A 13614-nucleotide genomic window follows, 5' to 3' on the forward strand; every position below is an offset into this window, starting at 1 on the left:
ATTTTAAAATATAAAATATTTATGAAATTGCTCAAATGTACTATTTACTTACAGAAAAATCATAACTTTTGCCTAGACTTATAACAATAGTTATATTCTATATTTAGCAAACACATGATTTTAAATGTAACTAACTAGCAGCAAGAGTAAAAATTTTCTCTGGAAATTTTTTTAAAAAATCAGATTCAAGCATCTAATAGATGCTTTGAATAGACCTTTGAGACCAACATATTAGACATCAAGGATGTCTAGGGAAACCACCCACAGTTCTTCTTGGGTGTGTTAGCTGCCTATCACATAGAATGTCAAGCTACTTTGAGGTAGCCTGGGGATCCCTGGGGAGGCAGAGTTTTTCAAAGAGTGCGTGTATTAGGCTAGCATGGTCCTCCAAAGATGGTCAGTGGGCCAGCATTGGACCAGAAATGCTTGTTATTGGTCTACAACTAGATCAGTGTAGAAATTGAAAGTATTTAGAAATCTTTATAGAAATTTGACAAAGAATGTCATCCAAATATGTGATCATTTCTCCAAAAATTAATTGTTATTGTATTTTACAAAAGCACTGCTCTGTTATGGACTAAAATTTTCTTAAGTGGGCTTTCACTACAGATAGTTTAGTAGTGCTTGTTAAAAATTCAGTTTCCTGGACACCAACATAAGCCAATGGGATCTCAATCTCTGGTGATGGGGGCAATTCCCAGGAATCTTCATTGTAACAAGCTGCCCAAGCCATTCACTTCAGGCTGAAGTTTGAGAACTGCTTTAAGAGAAGGAACAACAAACTGACTAACATATTTCTTAAGTACAACATTACCTTTTAAGGCTAGCCAACTTTGAGAACCAGAGTTTCAAAGAAAGCAGCTCATATACAATTGACTGCAGTCCCCGTGGTAGGTATCTAAGTACGGTTCCACTGCTAGTTTATGAGATGCCTTTGTGCCGAACACCCTTGACGCCTCTTGACTGCCATCTGCAGGCAAATGGTAATAATGTACTGGTGCATAATGTGCTGGACTTGACCCCATCCTAGAATCCTTGACCACCTTTTCACAGACACATGCCAGGCTCAGGAGAGGGAAGCAGTCAGTGCTGGACCATGACAAAGAACTTGTTACATAGCTCTTCTAGGAAACACTGAAGCTATTCTCCCTCCACAGACACAGGTCCTGTCCCCCTCATGGAGAATGAATGTACACATCACAGGGCTAGTTTGTTGCAGGTTTAAAGTAACTGGAATAAAAGAATTTAATTCTCCCTGGACACTTAACTTTCTCATTCTCTGTGTCAATTCTTTATAGATTATTTGTGAGGAACAGAAAAAATGTTCATAGAGCAGTAATTGCTTCTCAGAAGGAGGGACTTCTGCCTTCTGTCTTGTTCTTCAGTTGCTGCAGTTGCTGTTGCCCCTTTTATCCTGGCTCTACTAGTTTGAAATCAATACAAATGATTACTACAAGAAGTTTGAAGAATTTTAATTAAGCACCAGCTCTTCTGAGTTCTGGGCTAGAGGCTGGGCTATAGCTGTTTAGGACACTCACAGGAGCTGTTGGAAACTGCAGCCTAGATGAAGGTGTAGGTAGAAATGCTTTGCTTCCTCACACAACCCAAAGAAGGATGATGACCAATTTAAAAACAATAAACAACAGAAGTGCCAGAAAAATGAAACTCCCCATCCAAGGAGTTAAAGAAACATTCATCCAGACCAGTAGGAAGGGCAGAAATAGGAGACAGGCAGCCAAGCAGAGAGGAAGTGCAGCCAGGCGGTGGACCAAGCAGGCAAGGCAGGGCTGGGTAAACAGGAAACTAAAGACAAAATCTTGAGCTGTAACTACTGAAGGGGTTGTGATGGCAAGAGAAACTCCTAGTCCCACAGAAAAGTTCATTGGCAAGTGGGGCTAGGATGGAGCAAGCTAGTGGCACTGTTCCCTCTCTGACCCCTCCCCCACAGACAGCACAACAATGCAGCAAAGAGCATTGCCTTGCCCTGACAAATACCTAAGGCTCCATCCCCTAACAACATAACAGGTGCACTTAAACAAACAAAAAAAATGGCCCAAATGAAAGAACAGATCAAAACTCCAGAAAAAGAGCTAAGTGATGAGAAGATAGCCAACCTATCTGATGCAGAGTACAAAACACTGGTAATCAGGATACTCATAGAACTGATGAGCTTGGTTGCAAAATGAAGGAAGAAATGAAGGCTACCCAAAGTGAAATAAAGCAAAATATGCAGGGAACCAACAGTGAAGAGAAGGAAACCATGATTCAAATAAACAATTTTGAACAAAAGGAAGAAATAAACATCCAACCGGAAAAGAATGAACGAACAGAATTCAAAAAAAAAAAATGAGATGGGGCTTAGGAACCTATGGGACAACTTTAAGTACTCTACCATCTGAATCATAGGGGTGCCAGAAGGAGAAGAGGAAGAGCAAGAAATTGAAAACTTATTTGAAAAAATAATGAAGAACTTCCCTAATCTGGTGGAAGAAATAGAACTCCAGGAAGTCCAGGAAGCTCAGAGAATCCCAAAGAAGTTGGACCCAAGGAAGCACACACCAAGGCACATCATAATTACATTAGCCAAGATTAACGATAAGGAGAGAATCTTAAAAGCAGGAAGAAGAAAGGAGAGAGTTACCCACAAAATAATTCCCATTAGCTTATCAGCTGATTTCTCGAAACTTTGCAGGCAAGAAGGGGGCTAGAAAAAAACATTCCAAGTCATGAAAGGCAAGGACCTACATCCAGATTACTCTCTCCAGCAAAGCTATCATTTAGAATGGAAGGGCAAATAAACTGCTTTCCAGATAAGGTAAAGTTAAAGGAGTTCACTACAAGCCCTTATTATGTGAAATGTTAAGGGAACTTATCTAAGAAATAGAGGATCAAAAACCATAAACAGTAAGATGACAACAAGTTCATAACTATCAACAACTGAACCTAAAAAACAAAAACTAAGCAAAAAACTAGAACAGGAACAAAACCAGAGAAATGGAGATCATATGGAGGGTTATCATTGGGGAGGGAGAGGGAGAATGGGGGGAAGGTATAGTGAATAAGAAGTATAATTGGTAGGCATAAAATAGATGGGGAGAGATTAAGAATAGTATGGGAAACAGAAAAGCCAAAGAACTTACATGTACAACCCATGGACATGGACTAAGGGGATGAGAGAATGCTGGAGGGCAGGTGGGTGCAGGGCAAAGGAGGGGATAAAAGGGAGAAAAAAATGGGGAAACTGTAATAGCATAATCAATAAAACATACTTTAAAAAGGAGTGAGGGACTTCTTTTTAGCCTGTGCTGCATACTCATGTACCCACTCCCTTTGTGACTTTAAAAGGGGGTGTCCTTGGTGTTTCTCTCTGGGCTTCACCTGAATTACTATCACATTTGGCCAGCTCAAGGAAGGGGCCATAACTGGGCAATACATCAGCCATGGAAGAAGAGGAGGAAGTCAGTAGAATAGAGAGGAACTGACCAATAACTGGGAATTTTGACATTAGCCTTTGGGAACGATTTACTTCATAGATTTGAACAGAGTAATCTTTTCTTTGTTAGGAATAGGTTTTACTTTCAGCCATAGTACCTGTATCGTGGCTGTCAGTCACATTTTCTAAAGTCTTCTAACCGAGATACCATTGTCATCTCTGGAACAGCTCCCTTTCTCTTGCTTCCTTCCACCCCTTGTCTTCCAGGCTGCTCTTTTAAGGTCAGGCCTCTCCTCCCCTGGGCAAGCTTTCTGGATCTCCTGTGCGAAATCAGGCTCCTCTTTCTTAGGCCCTTTTCTCTTCTCTTATCCCTCATGCAGGATTTTCTCTGGTTGTAAGATTTTCATGATGCAAACAGGGTTAATTAACTAGAACATGATCATCCTCTACAGACAAATATTGCCTATAATAGGAACTAACCGCATGACTTTGTTTTTCCATAACAAGGGATACCTTTTTAAGGGGTATCCCTTAAAGGGATGTGCACATTTTTTTCATGTTTAAAGGGTGTTAACAAGGTGGTGCTGGGAAAGAAAAGCCCATTAGCCTAGATCACAAACTAGATTTGCTCATGATGATTCTATGTTTTAGCTATCTATTTGAAACATTAAAATAAAGCAATTAAAGCAAGCTTTAATACGGCTCCAGTGAGAAAAGTAATTGTGTTAATATGAATCTTAAACTATTTACAACTCCATTTCTTTTCATTCAGACAACTATGTTATATTTAATTTATAGTCAAGCAATTATTTTATAATCAATTTTTTAACATGTTTCTTTGGAAAATAGCAGTTCTACCATTGCAAATCAGATGGGACCATGAGTGTGAAATGTGATACATGACTTTCTAACTTAGGGGATACAAATCTGTCACTCACTAGATTGTAGGTCTTTAGGTTAAGTAACTATGTCTTTTATTTTTCTATCCCACAGTAATCAACAGAACAAGTACATGTGCTAGCATTACATCTTAATGTGCCCCACACCCCATGAACCAGTGTACCCACTTACTGGAAGTTGGAACCCTGCAGTTGTAAAGATAAGAGTGCAGAGCAAGGGTTTTTTGCCACTGTCATTGCCCACTACCACTATTCCAACATTCCCCTCCCATTTGGAGTTCATCAGGTTCCACTTTTCTCTCCACGTCAGGAATCCTCGTCATGATGTCCTTGTGCAGTGAGGTGCATGTGTATGAGTACATCCCATCCATCAGGCAGACAGAGCTCTGCCACTACCACGAGCCCTACTACGATGCAGCCTGCACACTGGGAGCATATCACCCACTGCTCTACGAGAAGCTGCTTGTGCAGCGCCTGAACACGGGTGCCGGGGCTGACCTGCGCCATAAAGGGAAGGTGGTCCTGCCGGGGCTGCGGGCTGTGCACTGCCCCAACCCCAGCTCATGAAAAGCAACTCTTGGGAACCAATGTGCAATAAGGTACTAGTGTTGTGCTCTAAGTCACAAAACAATACTTGAAGATATATTTTAGGCAATGTAGTCTTGAGTCTTTAAACTGTAGTTTAGTGATGGCCACAAGAATTCTTTATCTAAGCCATTGAGTATTTATTACTGCTTTGAATATAATAATGGAATTAAAAAGGAAAAAAATAGATCAAGAAAGATGCAAAAAAAGAAAAAGAATAGCTGAAAAAAGGAAAATGTGTAAGAAAAATGTTAAGCTTTCTGGGTCAGTTTTGTGACACATCTAATATTAAGAAATAGTTTATACTGCAAAACAGTGACACTGAGGTACAGTATAACATCTAGTGTGTCACTTGTATGGGCATTCATCATTAAGGAACCTAGAGTTTATGATACTGTCTGAATTAGCACTCAGATGTATTCTTTTTAACAGCAAAAATCTTTAGAATATCCTGTGAGGTGCTTGTGTTTCCAAACCATTGCATTCACCACCTGTGCTTCCTAGTATGCACTGAGTAATTTGCTCTTTGTATCAGGACCATTTATAAAATCCTAAAGCACCCATTTTGAACAGTCCAAAGAACAAGCCAACCCTAGATTAACACCTCTGAGGAGACACTTGGTTTTCCTGCAGAATTTCCTTACTCAACTAGGAGTATTACCCAAAGCAACGTCACTGGCAAGTAACACAATCATGAGGCTGCAGGGTGGCCCTGGACAAGATAGTCCCAAACTCCAGCATTCCCACCTTGTACCTTCTGCTCTGCCAGTCCTCCCCACAGCCTTCATAGTTTATACACACTGACAAGGACAACACACCTATGGGAGAGGTCTCCTTCCAATCCAGAAGGAAAGGTTGCAGAGCAGTAACCCTGTGCTTCTGGGGATGCACACTTGTGTCTTTTATAAGGATTTCTTGCAGGTCAATATCAGCTATTGGAAACCTGACACTAATTCTTCCTACAGTTGGACATTTAGGAATCCCATCCTTGTTTTCATGAATATGATTTTTATCAGCAATATAACAAAGCCACCATATAATTAAATAAAATTGTGTGAAAGTATGGCTCTTTAACAAGGACAACACATATCTGCTTCAGAGGAAATGCAGATAGAGGTGAAATTGTCATCCCAATGCTTAGCCATATATAGTTTCGGAGGAGGTTTACCTTAATTTTTGTCACTGTTACATTGAAAAAAATTTGATATGAACATAGTGAAACAGAAACATTTGAAATACCTTAATTAAACATGGTATTATTTCAATATATAGCCAAGACACATTTCAGCTTTCTGGTCAACACTCTTCACAAAGACCATAGCAGCTTAATCAAATATGCTCTCCCTCAAAAGTGTGTGAATGTCAGAAGAGTTTATAGGAAGTTTTCTTGGTGCAGGATTGTTTTTTTCCTAAGTTCTCTAAGGACTACTTTCTTAAGCAAGAGTGATTTATAGCCATTTGATCAATCTACACAGCAGAAATCCAGTTGGATAACAGATATCTCCTATGGCTCATTATAATAGTGAAGTAGGAGTAATTGAAAAAAGTTTTCAACATGGCAGTGTCCACTGAAAGCCCATTTTGAGAGCTTTGTTTCTAGATTTATGATAAGGGATCAATAATTTTGTCCTATACGTTAGCTATGTCCAAGCAGACATGGTCAAGCCACTTTTCTTTCTTATCTCCCAAAAGAGCTTGGTCTTGTCTGCATGTTTAGTGGGTAGTAAGTGCAGTAATTCTGAATGCTGGTGAGGTAGCTGTGATGCAGAGTGAGCACTCCTCTTGCAGTACTGTTTCTCCCTGGACCTTCCAGGCTCTGCCTTCAAATGCCCACAACATTGAAATATCTTTGGTAGTCATCCTAGTGGATTCCTTTACCACATCCTTATCACCCAGGACAACCCCCTTTGATGACATTAGAAATTGGTTCAGGGAAAATTTATTGGGAGTCAGTGTAAACATGCAAGTTCAAAAGCCCCAGAAAACACTTAAAAGATTTTTAAATTGCATAGTGTTGTAATGCATATACTTTTAAATTACTTTCAGTTTCACTGAAATTATAAGAAAGACTGAAGAGTATAGAGAAAATTTAATTAAATTGTTTGAATTTGTTATGGTCTTAAAGACTCTTGGGAGTCAGGATTTGTTAAACATTCCAGAAATATATATATTAAGAGAGCACAGGTTGGACATTCTTCTATTTAAAAGTTTAAATTGTTTACCCTGACCAAATATTAAGCAGTTAGTGTTACCATTGATGACTGCTTTGAGGATTAGCCAAATTTGGTATTATTTGGCCAGACATTAATTAATCCTTATATGTTACATATGCTGAACTACAGTAAACACACAGGCCTTTTGAGGCATAGTTAATAATAAATGGTGCCCCACTGCATTTCTTCCAAGCTTTGCCCTTCTAATACCCTTCATCCTCTTCTGTGAAGGGACACTGATAAAGCCCTTACAGAGCAACCCGAAGCCATTAGGTGTCTCTTTTCTTCACTCTCAGGACTGACAAAGATCACTTTGCTGTATATTTCAAGACAAATTTCACTTGATAATTTTTTGTTCCCATTATTGTAATCACAAAAAAACAAATGTTGGCCAAGAATGACAACTCATCATCATCTAGATTCTTTCAAACTCCTTTCACCAGTCACTCCACCAGGTACGAAAGTAAGGTGTGCTAGATATATGTAGCATTCTCACTGTTCCATGGAATACAGTGCTGGCCCTGTGTATCTGACCCTCCCCCTAAGTCCTTACAGGCCTGCTTTTTTCAAAAACTGGTGCACAGAGCCAGGATGTGGTCAATCAAAGTTGTATGTGAGCATTAGGCAATACCAGGGGTGTGCATTAAAATGGGCCATGTGAAGGACTTTTTCACATCTTTCAATTACTGAGTCTTTTTCTTGTGTGCCTGGACACAGAGCTCAAGGAACCCAGCATAAGCACCAGCATCTCCTGTGTGTCTCAGGCAGGCAGTTGATACTGGACTCTCCGGTAATCATGTGTCCTTGTAGCCATAGCATCTGGACAAACAGTGCTGAATAATCATTAGCATTTTCAGAACTGGGAAATAAAAGTAGCTGAAGCTACCACGGGGTTGCATGTTTATGAGTCAGGTCATTCTGGTGGAACAGATTAATACCTTGTGCTGTAGGTGGCAGCACTTTCATCCACTGAACTAATTAGGCCCAGTTGGGCCACATTAGGTGGGATCAAGCCTCACTTGTGTCATGAGATGAAAGAATTTAGTGTGAACAAATGACAAGATTCAAGTTCTCTTTCCAACCTTTCTTAGAGATCATGGCACAGTGAATGTTTGGATGGTGGCCAAAGTGACCTAGTCTCATTTCTGCTTAGCTGTGGAAAGGAAATAGGGGAAATGAGGTGGGAGAATTATCGAGAAATATAAAACTAAATATATAGGCCAAATAGTCTAAGAATATATTCTATCATACTATCTGTTTTGACTTCTCAGTTTCTGATAGTTTAGAACTCTACCCAGTGGTTACATAGCTGAAGAAAGTACGTTTGCAATGCATTGCTTACATAAAATATGCCTGAGTTCAAATTTGTGTTTTATATTCTGGGTGTTTCCATTGTGAAATATTCTGCATGTTTCTGTCACTGGGGCATAATCTGCACAATTGGTAAATGAAGGGTATTCTCTGTCCATTCAAGAAAGATATAAGTGCTGATTCTTGTTTTATTAAATGAATGAAGCATTTTAGAAAAAAAAAACATAATCCAGCATATATCTCTACATGTTTGGGCTAGTAGAATTTAAGGATTGATATAGCTCTCACTCTTGTCATAGAAGTGTGCGTATAGTTATCTATTGTATATACACATATCTATACATATAGTTGATTTTTTATTGTCTTTTTCATCAAATTTCATTTCTGAAACCTTTATGATACACTTTAAATATACAAACCACCAATTTTAAAAGAAAGAAGTACCTTGTTTTGCCATGTATAATGTGCACCCACATTTTGGCCCAAACTTTCAGGAAAAAAATCTTTCGTTTTAATTTTTTAATTTAATTTTTATTATTTATATTTAGATACTTGTTTTTTGTATTATAAAGGAATTTTAGCATTTATTTTTGAACATATGGATATCATTATTGCTCTCTGTGGTTATACTTTTAACACATAAGCATAAAGAAAAGAATGAAAAACATTTATATAGGTACAGAATCAGTACTACCCATGTATAATGAGCATCCTTATTTTTTCCTCAAAAATTTGGGCAAAAAAGAAAAGTACACATTATACATGGCTAAATGCAGTAAATGTTATATGTCTTTCTGTTAAAAATATACTCTTGTACACATTCATCTTTTACACATCCTGGTTGCATTAACAAGTATATTAGACATATTTAAAAGTCACTATGAAGGTGGACCAACTACCTGAAGATAGCCTAATTGCACTCTAAATTTTGATGAGAAATCTATAGCTCATGGCTTTTACAAGATTAGGGGAAGAAATATTTATTGGTTCTATGGAAAAGACTCTTCTTATTAGGTAAGTGTCAAGTAAATTAACTGCATTGGTAGCATTAAGACCTAACATTTATAATATCACACATCCTGTTCTATCCTAGATAAAAAATATTTATGAATTTTTTCTGGTGGAAACCAGTGAACTTTTTAAACAGCTTTGGGAATTTTTTGTATGATAATTTTTAAAATGAAACATGTACTATTCAAACTAATTAAGGCTTGAGGTTTTCCAGGAGTCACATTTTAACATTTGATATTTTCTATTTTGGTTTTGTATATTTTATGTACATATAGTGTACAGACTTCTTATAAATAAAACATGTTTTCATTTGTCTAAAAGTTTCTCTGTTTTAATTTGTAGAAGTTGCACATACAGATAACTGAGTGGAAAATAAGGAGCACCCCTAGAAAAAAGGCACAAAGCTGGAATCTAATTAGAAGTCTGTAGAAGAAACAGCAACAACATGCCTTCCAATTTTGAGTATGGACACAGCTGGGTTTTGTCCATGGATTAATTGCCACTCACAGGAAAATGGCAGTGACAAAACCAGCAGAAAAAGCATAGATAGGCTAACATATCCTGATGTTGACTTAGCCCAGCATTGTGATTAATTTATTGCATTGGGAGACTTTCTCAGTTCAACAGGGCTTTAAGTCAAAAATATAAGTAAGTTACTAGATGACAGCCTAGGGACAGTGAAATTACCTCAAACCGCTGCCATGTCAAATTAGCCTTGCTATTTTCATGCTTGCCATTTGAGGGGAAATCAGATAATTAGGATCCTAAAAAGAAATTTCAGGTGTTTGTACTTCTTGGTTAGAATGTTTAGGGATCTTGGTTAGAATGAAGCATTAAGGTGTTTAATGTGAGGACTGATCAGAGCAGCTGGGGAATTAGAGAGCTGTAAATCACCTCTGACAGTTGTGCTAAAGCAGAGAGGACTGCCCCACCTTCAAGTTATTTTCCTTTCCCTGGAAGATGACTGCTTGCCTCTAGATAATTAAAACACAAGCTCTGTATGGCCTCATTTGGGAAGGACCAGAGATAGAACTCAGAGAACAGCCTGGGAGGAGCCTGCCTGGACATGGAGTACACACAGCCTGGGCAACCTCTGAAATCAAATGGAAGCCCTTCAAGTAGTGCTCAAAGACATGAAGTAGGAGCAAGGGGAAGGTGCAAGGGTGAGGGGGTGGGTGAAGTACCCAGTAGGTAAAAGGAAGGCTGAAGTGAGATAGAGTAAAAATTAGTGCCATTGGCATATCAAAACCATCAATTCAGATACAAAACTGCTTCCAGACTAAAGGCTCATCTGTTGACCCAGCTCTATATACTGAAGTTCGCTGCCCAGGAAAGCATCATATACAGATCTAGGGGGCTCGGGAGGTTCTCCTGCACTAAACCTCCACTGGCTCCCCACTGCCTATGACAGGGATTGGCAATTAATAGCCCATAGCCTATTTTTGTAAATAAAGCTTTATTGGCAAGCAACTACACACTCATTTGTTTTCATGTTGTCTATGACTATTACATAAAGGCAGAGTCGGTTAGTTTGTGACAGAGACCTTAGACTCATAGGGGTGTCCAACCTGAGGCCCAGGAAGGCTATGAATATGGCCCAACACAAAATCATAAATTTACTTAGAACCTTTTTTTGCTCATCAGTTTTTGTTAGTGTTTTGTATTTAATGTGTGGCCAAAAACAACTCTTCTTTTTTCAGTGTGCCCCAGAGACACCAAAAGGTTGAACACCCCTGCTAGAGCCTGCCAAGCTTAAAATGTATTATCTGGCCTTTTGCAGAGAAGGTGCCACCAACCCCTCGAGTATAATTTACCAAGAACTATTTTGTCATGTCTTCTGGTAGTGTGCATACTGTCCTCACACAACCATTGTCAAGACAGACAATTATATTAGCTACAGGAAAGATGGGGTCAGAAAGGTTGGTTTAATTCATCAGCCTGCAATCACACAGCTGGGAAATAACAGAGCCAAGTTTGCAGTCTTTGTCTGACTTCAAAGCTCATTCTTGGAATGACTAAGTGAGGCTTTTTAAAGAAGTCCCTCCCTGAGACACTACTCTGATCTCAAAAATCCTATACCCCACCATTCTCCAAGGGGTCAATTCTGGAGGCTAATTGCACTTTTATATTTTTTAAAAATAGTGTTTTTGAAATCTATTGAGATTAAAACAGGCTGTTTCAGGTTTTTTAAATTCCCAAACATTAAATGTCTGAACTACATGTGTCAATCAAGTACAATTTTATTTTGTTATTAGGAGCCAATCTCCCTGTCACAATATGATGTGATAAGTACTGTGTGATGTGAAAAGCACTTTCTATTGTGAAAAGTACTGCTGACATGGCATGAAGAAAGTAGACGTGAAGGACGTTGGCTGTTCATAAGCATTCTCCCCTAACTGCTGTCTTCACTAAATTGTATCCTGCTGTAGAAAAAAACAGTACTGAAGTTGAAAAATAAGACACCAGCTGAGAAACTGATCACAAAACTCAAAGTAAAAGAAAAATCAATCAATAACTTTGCAAAATACATTTTCTCCTTGTCTTTGCTGACTTCCAAATATTCACAGAGTGGACTTAGAATAGCAGCATGCCCCTTGGCTATTTTGAAAACCATTCTGACACAAGAGATTAAGGAGGGTTCTTTGAACTGCTCTTATTCTCGTTTATTAAAGCTGTTCGAGAGAGCCCAGAAGAACACTGGGAAACTTAGAGGAAGACATGCAGAGGCCTTGGGCCTCTACTGGGGCCCCGTAGAGGAGCCAGGAGCAATGGTGTTTCTGCTGCCCCAGTGTAGGAGTGACTCACAGAGCTTATCTGGGAAGACTGAGCCAGCAGTGGTGTTCTGGAGGATTCTCATCTAAACACATTGCAGGGATGAGTAAGAAATCTGATAATTTTTTCAATAACTAAACTTAATTTTTATCTTGAATTCCCCTTTCCAGCACAAGGTAAAATTATCATTGTTCATCGAATCTAAGACATCATTAAGAATAAGATGCACCTTTCTATTTGTGTACCATTACAAAAAATGCTCTAATTAAACTATAAAGTGAATCTTACATCTCAGGGGTACATTATTGAACATTCTAGCCACAAGCCACATGTGGATATTGAACACTTGGGACATGGCTCCTCAAATTGAGATGTGCAGTGTATATATACTCCCTGGGTTTCTAGGGACTAGTATAAAAAGATGAATGTAAATATCTCCATAATTTTTATATTGATACGTTGAAATGATATTTTAGATATCTTGGTTTAAATAAAAATATTTTTAAATTAATTTCACCTCCTTTTCACATTTTAACATGCTTACTAAAAGATTTAAGATGTTACCTATGCTCATTTTTCCCCGTAAACAATAGTAACTTAAAACACTATATTTGTTGAAAATTTAGACACAAATTTTTATTACATACCACTTTTGTATATACAGAAAAGGAAAATATAAGTGAAACAAATCATTTAGAGTATTCATATTCATTATCATTAAAACACTCATATTCAGATGCTTTAGCCTCTTCTTAATCACTTTTTTATTGCATCATTAATTTCTTTGTTTTTTTTCCACCCAAAATTGCCCTCTGCACTATCAGAACAATAGTGATACACCACTTTTCAAATAGTGCTTTACTGTTGTCTCCAGGATTTCCTCTAAGGTACTGGCACATTGAACAATTTTAATGTCCACAATTATACAATACCAAATTCTCAGGACTGCTGACAGGCAAATAGTGAATGCAACAAACCCTCCAACTTCAGATAAATAAAATATGAAGAAAAAACAGATCTTTGTATTAATGAAAAGCCATATTTCTGATCGAGCCTAGGTTTGACCCCATTTTTTCTCCAGAGTTGTGTTTAAATTCTGAACTGCAGAAAAATACTTCTGAAATGACAGAGTAAGGCCTTCCAGAGTAATGCTACTTTCTCCATAAAACAACAAGGATGCTGGCATAAACTGTTAAAATTAAATTTTCAGACATTAGGAAATTAACTATGGGCTTGTAACAATCCAAGAAATATTTATTTTTTAAAAAAACGGTTAAATGTCAGGAAGAATCACTAGCTTTGTAGCCTTTTAACTGCCTTGTCTCTTTTTCCTCAGCACCATGTGAGACTTCAATGACAGTCTCACAAGTATTGTAGCTTGAAAACCAGA

The 13614-nt window shown here is 38.1% G+C and overlaps 1 protein-coding gene across 1 annotated transcript in view; it reads left to right on the forward strand.

Moving 5' to 3' along the window:
* Window positions 1-8900, forward strand: part of ST6GAL2 (ST6 beta-galactoside alpha-2,6-sialyltransferase 2) — a 44195-nt gene extending 35295 nt beyond the window's left edge. The window contains exon 6 of the mRNA XM_028514091.2: window positions 4643-8900. Coding sequence (XP_028369892.1) covers window positions 4643-4899 — 257 coding nt within the window. The 3' untranslated portion in view covers window positions 4900-8900. The remainder of the gene's footprint in view (window positions 1-4642) is intronic.
* The last annotated feature ends 4714 nt before the right edge of the window (window positions 8901-13614 follow it).

Source organism: Phyllostomus discolor, chromosome 5 (genome assembly GCF_004126475.2).
Source record: "Phyllostomus discolor isolate MPI-MPIP mPhyDis1 chromosome 5, mPhyDis1.pri.v3, whole genome shotgun sequence".
Taxonomy (NCBI): domain Eukaryota; kingdom Metazoa; phylum Chordata; class Mammalia; order Chiroptera; family Phyllostomidae; genus Phyllostomus; species Phyllostomus discolor.